The following is a 20,158-nucleotide window of genomic DNA, read 5'->3' on the forward strand; positions in this document are numbered from 1 at the left end:
TTTCATGATTAAATGTAAATTGCGACAGTGTCGTAAATTTCGTCGCGCACGGAATTTTCCCAGCAAAAACGAGTAATGAAAAGCATTCGGAGATAAGAACTCGCAGTGCTACAAGCGAAACATCTAATGTATTGCACAGTAGATACGTTAGCATGGTTAGGTATGGCCGTAGTGCTAGGCCGCCAGACACCTCTAATGGAATTGATGATTATAAATATGCAGGTGGCAGAATCCGTACCATGGAACGGTCCAGTCGTGGAAATTTCCCTGTCCTTGGTGTAGATATTCAGATAGAATATTTTTTTAGTCATTTCAATCCAATCCAAACGGGACCATCATCTTTCCTTGCCAAAGCGATATTTACGTTCAGAGCATTCTTCGAATGTTTCATTATGAATATTGGATTGATACTATGCATGCGGCTCACGGCGCTTACCGGAATGCCAAATGACATTCCATGTTTGTGTGCCGTGTCTTCTGCCCGTAGCTGATTTATCTCGTCATGCCAAGAATATTTTCGCTCGCAATATATGTTTTATTTCAACATTCCACACACGTGTCGGGATGATAGCGCGTTCCTCTTCTTGATGGCTTATCCTGCGCTTCGAATGCAAAAAAAAGACATGAAATATCCATCTGGCAGTCAGTCGACATCGGCCAGGAGACGCCGATGATGATGAGCGCTAGGATAAGATAGTAGTTGCGACAGTCCACATTCAATGCGAAACCAACCGCTGCAATGTAGTGATTCATTTTCCATTTCATGATGATATCTGTTGACGTTCGCACTGGAATTGCAAAGCGCCGTAGCAAAATGGACACTTTGTATGTTTGTGTGGGTATACAAGCGGATTTTGACTTATCTGGAGCAACAGCGCAGATAAACTTTTCCAGAGGTCACATGCTACTTGTTTGCTCGTGCTTCTAGCAAGGACATCATCAACAAACAATGAACGTTGCCATCGCATGGCAAATGCGTTGCTGCTATCCATTAGAAACGTACCATCCATACATATAAAACTGACCTCGATACAAGCCACAACGGAATTAACATAAAAAAACGTGGAAGTAAAGTGGAGAAATAAATAACATTTTCCTGATTCCATTTGCGTAATGAAAATCATTGGAGGAGGGAAGGAAAAAAAGGGGAGCATTTCATTGAGAATAAAAAAAAGTTTACTTTCTCCAAACTGCTTCAGGCACAACCTTCAAAATTCTAAGGACTTTACTAAACATAAGTTTCCTGTTCTTCTTCCTCCGCCGGTTGATTGATTCTGGCCCCACGTAATTCTGGGTTTTAAACCCTAAATCCCGTCCCGCCTTTAGGGCATAATATTTTCTGTCAATTTTTTTTTCCTTTCTGCACAGGAGTGCGATGCTGCAGGACAAGCCCGCACGTCTTGCGATATTGGTTGAGGTTACGTAGAAGAAGATGTTATTATTTATTGAAATATCCATCCATATTTATGTTGTTTAAAAGATTTCCTCTAGATTTCCTCGTACTGTCTTGTATCTGTGCCTTTTGTGTTTCGTACCAGTGAGGAATTATTTTGCAGAAATAAATAATTCAGTCGATGTCATGTACCAACATTTTTGGAGCACAAAGGCGAACCACATTAAGGATGAACATGTTATTTCGTATGAAATAAAATTTGCCCAAGGCCATTAAGTTTGCTAATGGAAAACAGAAACAGAATAAAAAACGAACTGAAAACAATTCACCTTGCTTTTATCCTAAAACAAATGCAATGCTTTCATTGAATGTACGCTTTTCCAATGCGTATTCCATGTGAGCAAAGCACGAAGAAAGGACGCCTTGGGGACCGAATGAGATTAGAAATTTTCTATTGAATCTGCAGTGCATAAATAATCTCCCCTTGGGTACGCCGGTATGATAGCACTTGGTGGCACACGGTTTGGTTAGTGTGGTGCTATGGACAAATTTGCATGATTTCTCACATGATTCCTAGCAACAGTTTTGATTTCCATATGCTAATTCGGCAGCTCTTTGCGGAAAAGTACTGTCGGTTGAACAGGGGGATTGTGATGTAACACTATGCTTACAACTTATACTAATGGGAAACTTATAAATAAAATAGCTTTAATGAAATAGTTTCCATACGTGGTTTAATTTTTCGAAAATTTGTTTAGTTTTTTTTTAACGATCGAGTAATTAGTGGAGACACTGAATATTAATGGAGACGCCTGGTAGTTAGTGAAGACGCGTGGTAATTAATGGAGACGCCTGGTAGTTAGTGATGACGCGTGGTAATTAATGGAGACGCCTGGTTAACGATGAGCAATTTTGGCTGAGAGTGATCTAATTTCCAGGGACCTTAACCTCAAATGATGAGCTTTGCTTATTGTTACATTATAATGATTTAAGTTGTACTAATAACTATGCCGACACTATGATCATTCGTCATGGAAACGTGGCTGCAACCACTACCCTGTGCATTATGGTTATCTCCCTTTTAATGGATTTAGAAAACAAATCACTACCATCCACCGCTATCCAGACCCTCGAAAAGCACCCTTGTAACTGTCTCCGTGTCTAATGAACAGGATCGCTGGCGTGTCATTTGTTACAGCGCGAGCATCCTTCGTTAAGCAGCAAACCTCCTCCAGCAAACTGCATCGCTGCACTGTGGTGGATATTAGCAGCGCAGCGTTCCGACACAGACACCATGGAGCCGGCCATTATGCAGTATTTGCAGTGTAAGCTCTCAGCTGCCAGTTACTAGACACAGTTCCCGGCCCCGACTGCCACCCTGTCCGCTTATGGTGCAAATGCATTTGCCGGCGTGGCAAAACACCATATGACGCGCGTTGTGTGCTCCGTGCCCGTTTAGCTATCTTTCTTTGCCGGGGAACTGGTAGTTTCGTATGCAAACAGACGCAGTGTGCAGTGCAGTGCACAGTGCACAGTGGTATGAAACAGAAATCCTTCCCACCGTGCAGTAATACAACAGTGCTGGAGGTGGTGGTACGCTACACATTGTAGAATGAGTTGTTGAATTCATTTTTGACAGAACGACAGAGGGAAACGTAATTAAACTTGTTGTTTGCTCTTGGTAGCGACCCCTGAGGGATGATGCGGCAGAATCTAGCTGTGGATGGTAAGAAAATTTCGTGCGAGCAGGTTATTTCTCCTATTAAAGAGATAGATGTAGAAGTAAACGTCGGGCTGGATTGGACTAGCAGCTGAGTCATGTGCACACCGAATTGTGTCAGTAAGGGACAACTTCTCGAGTTCACCGGCACCATTTGTTAACGTTTCTGCACGATTGTGCCATACATATCTATATATTTCATGTCCTTAATGTTCTTCTTGCACTGGCAAAGTGCTTGCCCATATAACGACAATGTCTCAGTTGATCCGTACATTCGTTCAGGGCTGTTTGCTCAACCATTCACGAGCGTCCCTTGCAAGGCGGTGGGGCCAAATGTCTTCGTTTGAGTTGTCCGTTTCAAGATGCTGTCACTGATCGACGTGCAACCCTTCTCGGTAAGATAGGACAGTACTTGTGCCTTCTCGGTCCAGTCATCTGCCCTTCATTTACCAAATTCATCCAGCACCAGCTGTACACCCGATGCCGGAGTTTTCATTCCACATGCATATTTTATGGTACACTCGTCGCTGGCTGAAAATTCCGAGGAGCTTCCTGCATTCGGTTTCCCGTGGTCCTCCGGTCGAAATCTTTCGAAGCAAAAACTTTACCCAGCCCTGTTTGGTGTCTCGGGTTGGGTTCTAAATGGAGGCGATTTAGACTTCTTCCACGGCAGGGAGTATGCCTGCAGCTTGTGGACTAAATTGTGTCGGTTTTCTAAGTTCCGCTCGCTAGCTGCAGGGAAGGCAGGGTGATTGACTAGATCGTTGCATGCGAATCATTGATTCCTGGTAGCCTTGCAACTTTGCCAGATATCTACTTTGACCTCAGCAGCACGGCAAACCGGGAAACCGACTGCACCAAGACAACTCTATTATTCATGGCATAGTTTGGAAACTTTAAAGCACGTTTAACCCCCCAACTTAATGGCGGCCATTATTAGTGCAAGTTGCATGGCATCAGCAAGAACCATCCCCTAATGGCTGAACGTTTTAGCGCAGTGGGAATAAACTTTTTTCCATTTTCGATTACAATTGCATGAGCTCCGGTGGGCTCGGTTGTAAATTATTTATTCTTTCTCTAGCAGTAGCTAGAACGAACTTCAAATCGATTCCTGGTCCAAATTGCTCACGTGCCACAACTTGGGATGTGAAGGAACAGTGCCAGAGCATGTTCAGCATGGCCCTCAAAAGCCTTTTATTTCTATTGTAAGTCCGCTTCCATCGAACGCGCTCATGTGCGGAACCTTATTTTGGCAGTTTTCCTTCGGTTTCGATGAAAGTTCTAATTGAATTTTGCTCCAATTATTCACCAGAAGCAACGGCCCTGCGGTTTACCCCACACTACCGGCCGATGGAGCCCGTGCGAATTCGTATATTGACTTTCTGCCTAATGGCATGCAAATCCGATTTTCTGCAACGAGAGGCGTGATCGTGTAAGCGGGCGTACAGCGTCGGTTAGTGGAGCAGCAAATAGATTGCTCATTAATTCGTGGAATATGAAGTCATTTACATCGATGGCTGTATTCATGGAACCGGTGGCAAGCGAACCGTGCACACGAGGCGAGTTTTTAGACGCGCAGTCCCTTTCGGGAACCATAAAATAGCTTTCTTCCAGGCTACGTTTTTTTGGGGTGTTGCTGTTGTTTGCTCTAGACAGCTATTTAGCCGGTGGTTGGTATTTTATTAGTACGCTTTTATTAGATTACAAATCTCGGCCCTCGTTACCGCCTACCGAAAGGTGGTAAATTCTATTCTGAAACACTCGGCGAGAGCCTCGGTGCGTACTGACGTTGGTCGGCGTGTCGAGCCATAAATATCATTTTATTGCACCGCTGAACGATGTGACTGATTCTTGTATCACACGCGTATGGACGACGGCGACGACGACGAAATGGAACGCCACAGGACGAGGTCCGCGTTTAGAAGACATTAGAGAAATAATAAGCACATTTCATTCATCGGCATACATTACTCAGGTTTTCGTAGTATTAGTGCTAGTGTTTTGTTTTTCTTTCCCTGTTGGTACTGTATGGGACAGATTCTAGCGATTGCTATTGTTTCCTCGGTCACTTTCACTCTCCCGTACTAGCTACCGAATTATTCTCACCGAAAGTAAGAAACCATTTTTTACGAGAAAAAAAACTTCCCTCCCCCGATACAAGCCTTCTTGTGGGTGCGGTTGTCATCATCGGCAACGCGTCCTGAATAAATATGATCTGGAAAAACTCCAGCTGTGTTTATCTTTGCGATCGGCATCACACTTTCACTCAAGATCTTTCAGCGCCGTTGGATAAACTCTTTCTGCTGCTGTTTGGTTTTGGCTTTGCTGCGTCCTTCTTTCACGCTTCCTTTCTATAGGAGGGTTTTCAAATTTTATTCTGCTAGCGTTCGCGTACGAAACGGAACACCAGCAAAACGTGTTGGTTTGAAGTGAGCGCCGAAACTGATGCTCCTTTTCTTTTATTTGTCTTGCAGTGCTTGAAGCTTCTAGGCAGCGAAATCAGTGGGAAAAGAGCGTATGGAGTGTTTTTTTTTCGAAGAATTTACTCGTATGTGTGCTTTGTCGTGCTGTTCCTTCGTCAAAATTGTTTCACAAGTAATATGTTCATTTCAATGTAACACAGGCATATTTCTATTTATGGCAATGATTGGAACACGTGCTAGAATATTTATTAATAGTCTTTTTTCTGCAAAACTCCTCCAGCTGTTGAGGTAAATTTGATGTTTCCATTCAACACAGATAATTACGTCCTTCTCTCTACGTTTAGCGAATAAGCGAGAAAAACGATTTTCTGTTCAGGGATATTTTAACAATCCTTGATAAAGGCTGTACTTGATAAAGGCTGTACTGTATGAGATAAAATAAAACTCACCCATTCGAATGCGTCGAGTTCCGGACAAAAAATCCGCACCCCAGAGAAAATGCCTGTTAAGCTGTTTTCCGATGAAAGGAACGGCGTTCCGTTCATTTGTTCGTTTATTTTGTTTTTTCCCAACGGTTTGTTTGTTTGCAGCCTCGTGCTTTCCGGCACGCAACCATTCGCTGCTTCGGTATTGATGTGTAAAAACATATCCCACTCCAGCTAGTTCCAACTCCAAGCAAACAACGAACCCCGGCAAAAAGGTGATAGAGAGAATACCTTAGATTTCCGGGAACGCGTTGCCAAAGGGTTTCTGTGCCGTACTCCGCTGCACATGACATTTATTGACGACTGAAACGTATTATTTTTATCTGGATTTTCCATTCACTCCGACATCAGCGAACGTTCATGCTCTGCCTGTACGTGTGTTTATGATGTCTGGTATGACTGCTGTGTCTACCGGAGATCAAAATCTGCGTACGGCTCGTTTTAGCATGGTTATCAAAAGGTTAAATAAATAGTGGAAATCGTACATCCGTTGCGCTGCGTCGTGATGAACTGTATGTGTATGATTTTTCAGTCTTTCCAATGCTGAGCTACGATTACATTTGTGATTGTCGATCAGGATTATTGTCATTCCCCCTTTTGGCTCCACTGTTTGATGTTTTACTTACCGATGATGTAAAACGAGCACAGCATGTTATCAATATAACACGTTTAATCTCTGTAATTGGCACGAGGAATAGTCTTGCTAACAGGAGTAACGTGATTAGCGTACTCATTGACGACTTCTTTGTGAAATTAATTTGTACGGAACGAAACGTCTGTACGAAACGACCTGATTACAGGATCTTGTGAAAACACTTTCGCAGTAATTACGTAACGTTCGCTTCAAAGTCGCCAAGTTTAGCCGTCGACACTCTCTCGGTGCCCACGGTCCGCGGCCATGTGACATCCAGTTGTAAAAAACGGCTGGGTGCACCTACGACGAGGGATGCGAAAGTTTTCTAATCAAATTAAAACGTCACAGACAATCGTTCCAAAGTTTACGGTGAGTCAAAATGAATTTCTTCGGACCGTTTGGATAAGCTGCTGGGCTAGAGCTTAGGTGAGTTTGATGATGAAACAGCTCCGAGTCACCTACTGCGAGTCGTAGAATGTTTGCAGGAAAACTTCGTCGATATTGCTTTACGTGGAGAGTGAAATACAAACTCCTTTCGTCGTATATTTTTTTTCTATTGCTGACGTCACACACATTTGCAACCAAGCTGCACGTTTGGAAGATATAAATAGATGGGGAAACTTTTACTGAACGCTTCTTTTGCCACTGTTGCCATTTCCAAATTGAAGATGTTTACGTGAGACGAACTGCGCGTACCATTCAAAATTTATTGTGCTCTTCTTAAATGCTACTCCGGCACGGCAAAAAAAAGTTCACCGAATAACAAGGTGAAAGCAATCGGAAAATAAAATCATAAAGTGCAGCGTCCGTTCTGAAAGCGGGATGTTGTTGGCCTTCGTTTTCGCGCCCCTTTTTAGACAGTGGACGCGTTGATCCGCGGTTCTCCCTCATTTGATACGCATCCACTTTTATTTCTTGGTGCAATTAGAGGGATTTTTTCCGCGCATTGTTTTATTCTCTTCTCGTAGCATGTAGTCTAAAAAAATGCATACAGCAACACCAGGATGGCAGGACCGGCACCAGAGTGGCCGGAATGAATGAAACACAATTTACGTACAATTCGGATCATAAAATGTCTTAAAAGGAGAATCTCCAACACTGCGGCCTTTTTTTCTGTCCATTCCATTCAGTGAAGCGCGAAATTAATATCCTTAGGGCAATGGCAAATAAACGAAAGCGAATGTTGTGAAGCGCTAGCACAGGAACTTTGTATTCTAATGGGCAGTTGAGCGCGGTCAGTTTTGTGGAAGCCATCTGCAGTTGCTGACTTCATTCCTTCTCCATTTGCGCTCAATTGTTTCGTGAAGAATCATCAGCAGTCGCACCATTAGCAACACGCGCAAAACCGCCCGCCAATAGACACACATTCACCGCTGTGCGAGCTCGGTAGCTTAATGCTCGTTAGTCCAAGTTTTAATTAATCAAAACTAGGTTGAAATTTGTTTATGATAATGTGGCTAAGCAGAACCAATTGCCGACGTCTGCACGCAAGAAGTAGTTTTCGCCCTCGCAAACTTTCAGCAAACTTCATTTGTTTGGAGAATAAATTTCACAATTATACTGCAAAACGATACCAAACGGTGGAAGGTACGGCATGAAAGCCAGAAGGAAAATGTTCCACCAGCCACCAGTAAGACAAAAGGAGACGTGCTGTTGTTGTTGCACACGGTACGATCACAGCATAAGGAACTTCAAAAGTCAATACTTATTTTGTCACCTGCGCCACGCCATTTTTGACTGATTGTGCGACTAATTAGAGCCATTTGTCATGCTGTCGAAAGTGTTTCCCCAGTAGAAAGTTTTCAGTTTCGGCACGGAACGAGTCGCTTCCGAATGGAAGCGTATCGTGCGATAAATCAGCACATTTCATTTCTACCCCGTAATCGATGACTATAAATCTCCAATTCGTTCATTTTGTTCGAAGTAGTTCTCGGTTTGCCATCGTGTTACATTTTGAAATGTTTTTCACCACTGTGCGGAGAGATGTTTCTTAAGCTTTTGTTGTCCTGCGTACAGCGAACTTTAAGACAAATGGTTCCCAAAGCCCATCCTGTCCGTCGAGTAAATTCTAAAAAGCCGACATCAGCTGCCCGACAACGACGACGGATGTCGTTCATTAAACATTCATTTACAACAAGTACCGGGGAAAATTATGTTCCTCGTCTGTCGGTGGTACACGCCCTTCACGGAACCTTTCCGGAAGTATCAACGTGCCGGCACGAGAGCACGATTAATGTGCGATACCTTGTATCTTAGCAAACTCGTTGCGGGCGCTTCACTTTACGCCATTCGTTCGTTTACTACCGGTCTCCCGGTCCCGAGGATAACTCGTGCCTCGAAAGAGGGAACCGGCAGTAAACTGTTCCACATCGCGATTCATTCAAATCGCTACGTTCCACCACGAAGATGAGGATGTTCCGTGTGCTTGCCATCAAGATAATGATAGGACAAATCTCCTCTCCTTTTTACTTCGTTGCCATCATACTCTGCTGCTATCTTAATCGATTCTGAAAATTCCGTAAAACCCAGAAGTATCAGCATACCGTAAAAATCTGGATCCTTTGCCAGAGCGAGCGTACAAATGAATGCAAAAGGATCGCACGACGGTGTGGACTGGGGGATCAAAACCCACTGCGAATGGAACACAACGACAAAGCGATAAAGTGAAGTGAACGAAAATTACGCACGTTAGTCATCATCAGCACCCAGTCCCAGGGCGGTTTTTTTCTCGCTTGTCCCTCAAGACATTCCAGCATGATGTCACTGATGGATGAAAAACGACATTTTTCGATGGTTGCGTCAGTAGCATTAGGTTTACGCTAACCCAACATTCGATGCCGACCAGTGGACAACCAGAGCTGAGCAGTGTTTTTCGAGGAGTTGCCCATTTTCGATGTGGTCGATATCAAGCCAAACACCCTTAATCGTTATTAGTCTGTTGTAATCTGACCGAAGAATTCGCAGCGCCCATGTGGCGTTAACATACCGCGTGGCGGCGCGTACGACAAGCACTCCAGTCGTACATGCCTCGGACGACGCTTCTTTGATGAAGTGGCGACTGTTAAGCGATGGTGGGAAAGACACAAACGTACCGGATCCTTGTGGACGATGGCGATTTCCCGTAAGCTGCTTTCGATTTCGCTTATAAGCTCAACTGGCTGCTATTTGGTTCCGGTTTGCCGTACGCTCGCTAGGCATGGAGCAAACTGGACCGAAAGCCAACGTGGAAGTTCATCGTAATCCAGCTCGTCATAAAATTGTTGCTTCGTCAGCGATTGCAACAAAACGAAATAGAGATGGGATTTCAAATGAAGAATTACATCCAGCTTGTTGCGATTTCGGGGGAAATGGATTAGCCCGTAATGTTTCTTTTGTTTTACTTTAGCGTCCGACTGTCTCCCGGGTGTAATTGATATATTGTTACGGTTCCAAAATTAAACCAACCTAAGGAGGGTTTAATAGCGATAGCGTTTGGAATAAATGTCTTTAGACACAAATAGAAAGCTTTTAATTTGAGCATTTAAATTTTGACGATTATTGCGAAAAAAACGTTGCTTCAATAATTCAGCCATAATGTGAATTTCCACTAAATACGAATAATTCATAGCTACCGGCGAACTTTCCAAATTATGAACGAAATAACTCTGGATTGTTTGCGCCTCGATAGACTGCATAACTGCATAAAACGCATGCAAGGATGAATGCGATGTAAAAGTTTCCATCACTAGGAGTATTTTTTTTTTCGTTTTGATACAAACAGGAAGCTCTACTGTATGGCGCATATCGTTTTTGTATTTGTTTGTATCATACATCGGATAACGGTGGGAAATGTAGTTTTCTCTTTGTACATATCGTCATTGCACGCCAGATACGATTTCTGTCAAAAGGCTCTTCAAGCATGGAACACGCGATATACTCGAACACACTGTCAGATTACGTTTCGGCTGTGGATTTCAAGCTAGAACCTCGCAGCGTAGGCTATGTTGCGACAAGCGGTTTCTCGCGAGTTTTGCACCATGCTGCTACTGTAATTAATTCCACTCACATCGTTGCACTGCAAAACAAGCGCCACGCGTGAGTGTGTGTGTAGGGGATTTATGTGTAACAAGGTGTTCGTATGGGATTGGTTACATGCAGAAAATGAGAAGCAGTTTGCAGCGTGTAACTGTGGATATCTCATGACATGAAGCCAGATTTGTGCACGAATAAACGCAGCGTTGTTTTGAAACTGTTGATGCCACACAACGCAAAATGACTGGGCGTCTCCATTGGAAATGTTCAAGCTTTTCTGTTTGATAAGTCTCTCGGAAACAGAATTTCGGTGGTGAAAAGAATACCGGTGGTTAAATTTGTAAAAAAATTGCTGTGTTTAGCAAATTTTTTTTTTGGATTCGAAAATCCTCCCATTTTTCATCCTTTCGTGGACTGCGCGACAAACTAAACTACAATTACCAGCATGGAAGACAAAAATACACCGACAAATTAAAAAAAAAAGGACAGAGTAAAACTCGCTTGATACAGCGGGAAAGATTATATAGCCCCGGGACCACCGAGGATTGTAACGAACCCGCATACCCATCGTCAAACGTAATCAATCACATTGGGTCCGGCCGGCTAATGAGAATTTCATTAGGCAGCAGCGGTCGTCCGATGCAGCGAAGCAGAAGAAATTGATCAACTTTTACCTTCTTTTAATTACTTTGTCACTTTTCTTCGGATCTTCCGCATAACCCGAACCCGTTATTTTTTACGCCCGGCTGCTTCGCGCGGGTTCTGTTTTTTTTTTCTCCATTGCGAATGAACTGGACAGCCCCGGCCCTGAATGAATGGCAAAAAAGGGCGATGGTCAGTCCCACAGAACTCCTGATACGTCCATTTAATTATCCGGTGGTGAGAATAAAGACAAGCAAGGACCTTCCTCGGTATCCTCGCCTGCTGTTCGTAGCATCGGTTTTAAGCCACAGCCCATGCTCCCACAGTTGTGCTGTTTAGTTCATGCTTTTCTGATCCGTTCTTTCACCGGGTGCGCTTTGTGTGAGCCAAAAAAAAAACAAAGAAGCTGTCATTCAACGTGAATACCCGAGACCTTGGGAAAAAAACTTGCACGCGTAAAGGTAAAAATAAAAGCTCACCCACAAGATTCAAGACACGATCAACCGGAATGACCTAAAACCAAAGCAGGAATGAGTTCCCGCGTGTAAGAATGAAAATGCAGAGCAGAGAAAATGTTCCAACCCACCAGGTAACGGCTGGCCATAGATACAAACTTTTACCCACAGAAGACACGGACGATTTTTCCTGAGTCGGACGGTAACCATCTAAAGTACTTTAGGGGTTAAAAAGATCATTTCAATTTGGGACTAACAGATTTTAATTATTCGACCCAATCTTGTGGCTTCCTCCACACAACATAAATGCAGTTCGGTGCGAGGTGATGCGTACGGTGAGCTTTTAACCAGCTTACTTTGTTTTTTTTGTTTCACTCGCAGCTTCTCACTCCTTCGCATGCAAAAGGAGTTTGTTTGGTTACGGTCAACCACCGTGTCGACTAGACGCGCATTGTTTGTTCAAATGGCATTCTGTTGACATGGTGGTATTGCCGTAATTAGATGCCACACTTTTCGGTGCAAAACCAAGGATTTGTGCTTGTTTTTTTTTTTGTTCCCTCTCTTCCCTAAACCCAGTTTGCCTCATGCTCCACAACACATAAAACAAAAGCTCCACGGAAGGGATCAACAACTTTTATTAAAACAAAAACGCGTAAAGTAAACGTCGGTAGCTAAACACAAAAAAATAACAACTCATCCTTCTGCCCACGTCACTGTACGCGTCCTTTTAGTTTGTTTTTCTTTTTTCGCTCCATTTTTGTTTTGCATACCACTGACCAATGGCACCCCGGAGCGAAACACTATTTTGTATTCCTTTTTACTACTTTGTGCTCCCTGTTGGAACGAACTGCGGGGAGAGCGGGAAAGGTACCATTTTGTATAATTATACGTAAATGGTAATGAGCAGAAGATGTCAACACAAAAACGTTCGACCGCGGGGTTCCACCACTTTGGGGTTGGGCGAATTTTGCTTTGCACCACTCGCCCATTAGTGCAGCGAAAAATGGTGTGTCCCCGTTCTGGGTTTGCCCAGCATTTCATACAGTGGATTTGCGGCATCGCTTGTTTTTGTCATGTAAATAATGGAATTTTCTCGCCCGAGGTTAAATGTGTCCATAATGTGAGTTAATTGTTATGTTTGACATGATGAACTTTTAAAATACGGAGCTTTGGCCACAATTTCTTCTCGTTTCCTTAATGGATGATCCGAATTTTCTGGTAAGTGAAACTTTGTTCTACAATGCACAGATAGCAGATGCAATCGTACATATTTCGGCATATGAAACTTCATACGGCTTTTCGGTTAAAGCACATGAATTTGGCTTGAATGTTTGCTGCAACATGAAACCTGTTGCTTCCGTAGTGACTACTGGAATTGCGCATTAGTTCCATTTCAGTAACAATTTCGTCACCTTTGCCCCGGACACCCGGAAGTATCCGAACAAATCCATCCTCCCATCCTGCATCTATCCCAGTGCAGTGCATGTGCATGAAATTGATATTAGTTGCGCTCGCCTGGAGCACATCAATAGCGACGGACGGTACCAGTGAAACAGGTTCGGTTGGTTTGTCTGGCTGTACGACTCCTAACGTAATCGGACCGCTTTTAACTTCCCACGCTTGCCCGCCCAGCTGACCGCAACCGCTTTTAGTTTGCAATAATGATAGGCTCGGTAATTTAATGAGTATTGATTACCAATTAATCATCTGAAGCGTGGTCGTGCATCGCTTTCTACTGCCGCCTAACGAGAAAGCGAGATAGTCTCACCTTAATTTCACAGATGAGCCTCACAATTGTTATGCGGCTTCGTTCACTTTTTGCGCTAATGCTGGTAGAAGAAGACACCAACTGGCAGGGAAATCACCCCCGCTCCGAATGATCAATACGATCAATGGCATACAATAGCAGTAAATTATCCGCAAATATGGACACAGCTATTTACCATGCACGAGCTTGCAACTGCAACCGGTGACTTGCTTTAGCAACTGTTTACTTAATCCCGCATCTTGTCTAGGCTACATTAACCTGAGCAAACACAACCTGGGTAAACAGGCAAACAGCAAAACTAGAAGCGGCATTCATTATCGGTCGTGATTATGGACTTTTCGTTCGTGACTCGATACACGCATACACACAGGAGTGAAGATGATGAACGATCGGACGCATTATTCAAACAACGTTTTGCGATTTACCATTACCAGCGACGGCACTAATTTATGCAAACAGGTGACGGCGTGCAGCAATCCCCACCCCACCAACAGTGTCTGCCGTATTGGAATTGATTAGTTTTTGTTTTGCTCTCGCGTAGCACTCATTTATTAATGATAACCGGCCCTGGGGGTGGGTCCTAGTCGCTGCCAACGCGTTTGCTTCATATACATATTTAAGCGATTTCAACTACGGGGTCTTAAATTATTTCGTACGAAGGCGGAATATATCAGTGGCGAAATGAAATAAATTGATATCCGCTTCTCGGACCAGCTGGGACATGCTCGCGCGCATAAAGCATACGTGCACGCGTACGGGATTTGCAATGAATTATGCTCAGCAGGCGGTATCGATTACATCCTAGCTGCAGTTTTATAATTAATGATTGTTCTAATCGAAGCCAGCTCTGCAAATCCGAACGGATTATATTTGTTTTCAAATATTCAAATTCTGATTTCCATTCGTGTGTGTGTGTGTTTTCGTGAATTTTAAAGGCATTCTATGTTTAATGTTTAAACCATGTTAGTTCCGTTCAGGCAGAACAGAACATGCAATTCAAAAAGCTATCTGTTGTTAGTCAAAATTTTGAAACCGTCTCGTTATTTTCCACAAAATCCCCATTTCCGACATACAATGCGTTTATGTGCACTGAATAAATAATCTATACGAACCCGAACAAAAAACACAACCCATCGACAACCGATACGGCTAGCTTTATTGTGTGAGAATGGTATCAAACCCAAGCTGGCCGATGGCCAATCCTTCAATTAATAATGGGTTGCTTTCGTCCAAGGCTCAGCCTCTCGGTGTCTCGAGCCCGCACGCCATTTCACCGCTACCATGGCACCGGTTCCTTTGCCCGGATGTCCGATGAGTGGTGTTTGTTTCGGTTGTATCGTCCCCTAGGTTTACACCTCGTTGGCTAAAGCGCTTATCTATCATTCCGCTTCCGCTGCAGTCGCTTCGGAAAATGGGTAAGCCTTCCCCAGAAATGGTGTACCGATACTCCAGCATAAATGAAATGCATGTCAATGTTTCCGCGCAAGCAGACCGTGGCTGGACGTTTTGTGTATTGGTTTCGATTTGATTTAATCGATTCGTTGAATAATTTATGAGGAGTAAACTTCTTTGTTGCCCCTTTATCTCTATACCAGCCGGGCTACGGGTGCGGTTGAGTGCTAAACATTCGAGTGCGATCATACGTGTAGCTAAGTGCATGTAATTCCAACACCCGTAATGTAATGCTCTTAACTGGCCAAACCCCCCAAGTACGTCCCCGAATGTAGAGTCACAAAAGAATCACATCCGAAAACCTTTCTGCATTGCTGGTACCGGTGGGGATAATGTAGATGGTGTCCCTTTTTTCATCATCTTATAATCCTGGTACGGTGTAAATGGCCCTGGGATTTGCTGCTACCTTTGCAAAATCCCTTTGCCCAACCATTTGGCGTCCGGAAAAAGGGACGAGATAAAAATTTTTTCTGATCCCCCTCTCACCACAGTGCACAGGGTAGCGGATCTTGCACAGGAAGCAAAGTAATGCGTAAACGTGTGTGACGGACAGATCGGACCAAAAGCCGATCCAAAATCCCATCCACTCGACAATTCACGTACCCGGTACCTACCAGACAACATTTGCAACCTTTCAGTGAAACGAGAACATTAAATTTTAATTTGAAGCAATATTAAAAGCAGCTGTGTGTCGCCCACTGGCAAAAGCCATTGCTGAGGATTCATAGTTTGGTGGGAGAATTTTAAAATTTATACTATCCCACAAGCGTACCAACTTTGGCGTATAAACAAAGAGCATATTCGTACTGGAGTCAGCACTTTTCGGATTTTCTCATTGCCAACGTCTCGCCGAGCTATGCAAAATGAACGATGATGATTATAATGGGTTTACGGTGGTTGTGGTACAAAAAGTCCTGTCTTAAATTTAACTCAAATCCTTCAACCTCCAGAAAAAGAACAAAGAAAAACTCGTCTAAACCTGGTCAGTAAGTCTACCTTAATATCGACCCTAAGGGATTTATTTTACAATGATGGCTGGTTTGAAGCAGTGTAAATTTGAGTGTAATGTTTACAAATTGCGCACCGAATTGGTGAAGACATTTTTTAATGTTCAAACATTCCTTTAAAGCTATACTAATCTGCACACTACGGTTCCATACCCGTCAAAAGAACTCAAAATCTCCTAAACGAGGTCAACATGTGTGTGCTCTTGTTTAAACAATTGTGGTTGCAGTAATGCGGTTATGGACAAATCGGGAACTCTTTTCTACGAAGAAACCTTACAGTAGCGTGTTGCAGCGCGGATTTTCCTTGTGCACCACAACACACAACACACAAACACACAACGCTGTCTCTGTTTCTCTGTCTGTCGCACTGTTAATTTAAAGCACAATGCCAAACAGGGAAAACATTGTCTGTTTGTTGCCGCACTGTATTGCGCCATGGTATATTTTGAGGCAAGGTTTCAAATTTCCTTTACCCATCATCGTACTGGAGAGCAGCGAAACATGCATTTTCGTAAGCTGAATGTTCCCTTTCAGCTCAAGAGATCGTACATGTTAATGCAATCACTGCAACAGCCCTCCGCATTTGATTGGTTTCCCGGACCGGAACACGACCCGACACGACAAATCCAGCAGAGGTCATCACCATTGACGCAAATTGTGATGGAAAAAAAACCAAAGGTCTATCGAGATCTTTTATTTGATATTGATTCGTCGTTTTAGAGAATGTGCTCCTGGCCGGCGGTTTATGCCCAGAATGGATCGTTTTATGGCGGCACGTGCCAGAATTCGCGTTCCTGCTACTTCAAATGCCCGTCCTTAATGTCGACGTGCTTGGACTTTCTGATTCCGTTTGAATTCGTATCATCTTTTCCTTTCAAATGTCATTTAGATGGCATATTGGGCGTTTAAGATGCGATAATAGATGCTTTCGAGGAAGAAAATTACACTCGCCGGATAAACGCCAACGATCTTGGTGATAATAATACAATTTGAGTGTCTATCCCCGGATAGTCTGCTTGGTTATCGAGCGATTGACGATACATTCCACCTGATAGCAAATGCAATGTTTCTTTAATCAGATTAGTCCATAAATGATGAAGCAAATTAGTACTGTTTCTAATGAACCGGTGAAATCTCTTCACTGCCCGCTTAGTATTTAAACAGCACTTTGAATGTTTGTGCGAAAGATAGTTTAACCACTTGACCAGGGAATTAAACCCTGCCGAGCATTTGCTTGCATTCAAGAAGCACAAAAATCTCTACCACTTGAACAAAATAAATAGCGTTGAACTACTTACCAGTGCATCGCTCTGCAACATCCTTACGAATGGGTAGTAATTTACTGTGCAAACAATAGTTTCAATGTTGTTTCTGCAGCATACGCGCAGGTGAACAGTAGCGTGCATAGCATGCCACTTCGGTTTGACCGGTATGGTCGTTTACTAATTGCTTTGTACATACAGCCGCGGTCCCTTGGCCCCACACTGGGCCAACCATTATGTGCTGCTAAATTGCTCGATACACGCAACACAACAACAAACCACTGTGCAAACAAGCTGGTGCCGGTGTATTGACCCGTGTGCCCAGAGAAGCGTCCTATCGACAACGACGAGCGGACTGTGATCTTAAGGAAATTAAGGATCTTATGCGCTGTTCGTCTTCCCAAGAAGTTATCTCGGTCGTACGCTCTCGGCACTTGCATGAGTATCGCGTCCAGCTGAGCTATTCCAGTGGTGGTCTGCTATTAGTCGACCGTTAGCCGACAGCACGCACGGGAGAGCTGAGGAATATTATTTAGAAAAGCTCCACCACTTAACACCTCAATCGAGGAAAGGTTCTTTGGTAATTACAATTAAATTGCTGATTGAATACTGATGCTTGGTTCATTATGCACTGAAGTTTTTTGAACGTGCTTGATTTATAGCCATTTTTCACCACGGGCTTTTGAATTTACCGTAACTGGAATGTGGTGTAAAAATATGCTCCCGGGTCATGCTACTCAAATTCGTGCATTATTCTTTGTCCGTTCGCGCATCATCAACCGGCGTTGAGAAATAAATCACTGTCAGCAACAGACAACACCAAAACACACACACGCACTCACGCACGCACGTGCGCATATTAGCCGAAAGAGTGATAAAAACCCCCTAACGGTGCAACCAGTACCATTTTTCCAGACCGAAGACGACGAAGGGCAATGAATGGAAAATATATAGAACAAATAAAACGCGATAATATGACGGCACTCTCACGCGAAAGTGTATTAAACGGGCGAGTAGAACAAAAAAAAAACGAAATAAAACAACTAAACTAACAGACCCGCGCGTCACAACGGCACACGATGGAAATGAGTTCAAAAATGCAAAACAATTAGTACTTCAAACACAGCGTACCGTCATCAATTTGGTTTCTCCACCGCCGAACTTGAATAAATTGGCGGAGGAAATTGGAGAAAGTGACGGAAAGTGACCAGGGTTCGTTAACGGATGGTTGAAGTAGCAAAGAAATGAAATAAAACGACCGCCGCTACACTACCAGCGCACCGGCGGAACAAAAACCTAGCCGAGCGGACACACACACACACACCCCCACACATTGTAGCTGGGTTTTGCTGCTGGCGAAAGGACACTATGGCCGAGGACGACGCGGAGATAATGGATGCGTTGCGAGTGAAATGGTGCCTGGTGGTCGAACGTCAATCAAAGTGAATCAAATATAAATTGCAAATAAAGCAGTGATATACAATTGGATTGATTCAATCAGTCGCTGGGTGATTTTTATTAGTAAGCCCTCCAGCTTAATTTGGCCGTGCTCTTCGGAACCATTGATGCATGGTCGAACGTGATGCACATCAGTAGAAGGATTGTTCGGTCAGCTGTCCAACTGAAAGAAGAAAAAAAAAAGCCAACCGTGAATGAGGACGTTGCATGTTGTCGAATGTAATTGTTCGTCTAGAAATGCTCCCGGCATGCGTATTGATTGATTGGGCTTTTTGAACCAACGCCAAAAGTGTTGCGCTGCAAGCCCTGCACTTCATTTCAGTGTGCGTAGGATCAACCCGGTTTGTTTGCAACCTTGCAATGCACACTAGATGTCATTTTGCTTTATCCAGCAGAGATTAACACGATAGAATGGTCTCGTTGTGTGATATCGCTTTGATTGTTGTCGTCACTCTCATCAGACATGCATATCTTGCATCAGATCATGCATTTGGGACCACCTAAACACCAGCTGGTACGAATATACGATCGCACTACAGTGTTAACAAAGAGTGATTTTTTTCCAAAGCTACTATCAAAATTCGATTCAATTGCTATGTTGATCTATACTAACCGCATTAATATTTATGTTATCTTTCAGTTACATGTTCACAGACACAGTTCACGTGTATGATGGATGGCAAATGCATACCTGCACTCTGGCGATGTGATACTTCTGCCGACTGCTCAGACGGCTCAGATGAAGTCGGTTGTGGTGAGTTGAAGAAAACTAACCTGACACCTACCCAATATGTTACCGTGCGAATTACGAACTATTTCTCATCTTTACGCGCGCAGATAAAGCTCATGCATGCAACGAAGGTATGTTTCATTGTAAGTTGTCGAATCGATGCATCCCCCTCGATTGGACGTGCGATGGTGATGTAGATTGCGGTTTGGTGGAGCAGTACCACATGGTGGACAACTCGGACGAAGAATCGCTGATGTGCCGTGAGCACAAGAAATGTCTCCCTACGCAAGCCCTCTGCGGTGATGGCAAGTGCTTGGAGATAGATCGGTTCTGTGACGGAGAATGGGACTGTAGCAATGACGAGCTGCACTGCTCCAGCAACAATACAGCGACGGCCAGTGCACCAACGAGTGCTTGCGACGCGCTCAAGTGTTCCTACGACTGCCGGTTAACATCCGAAGGTCCAAAATGCTTCTGTGCCAAAGACAGCCAGCCGAATGGGAATGTCTGTGAAGATTTCGACGAGTGCCAGATCGAGGGCCTGTGCGATCAGTTGTGCAAAAACCAGCCGGGGTCGTATCAGTGCAGCTGTACCACGGGATACGTGAGGCAGGGTAACACTTGCACTGCTGTTAATTGTAAGTACATAGGCTAATATTGCTCTAACCTTAGACCAGTTACTGACATTGTCCGCAACTTCCTCTTTTCCTTCTCTACA

General features: G+C 43.8%; 1 protein-coding gene across 1 annotated transcript in view; it reads left to right on the forward strand.

Moving 5' to 3' along the window:
- The window catches only part of LOC128309742 (low-density lipoprotein receptor-related protein 1), a 74,510-nt gene that overhangs the window by 37,917 nt on the left and 16,435 nt on the right, over positions 1 to 20,158 (forward strand). Inside the window, exons 2-3 of the mRNA XM_053046206.1 lie at positions 19,351 to 19,464; positions 19,548 to 20,078. Of these exons, the coding sequence (XP_052902166.1) occupies positions 19,351 to 19,464; positions 19,548 to 20,078 (645 nt within the window). The remainder of the gene's footprint in view (positions 1 to 19,350; positions 19,465 to 19,547; positions 20,079 to 20,158) is intronic.

This window comes from Anopheles moucheti, chromosome 2 (assembly GCF_943734755.1).
Source record: "Anopheles moucheti chromosome 2, idAnoMoucSN_F20_07, whole genome shotgun sequence".
Classification (NCBI taxonomy): Eukaryota; Metazoa; Arthropoda; class Insecta; order Diptera; family Culicidae; genus Anopheles; species Anopheles moucheti.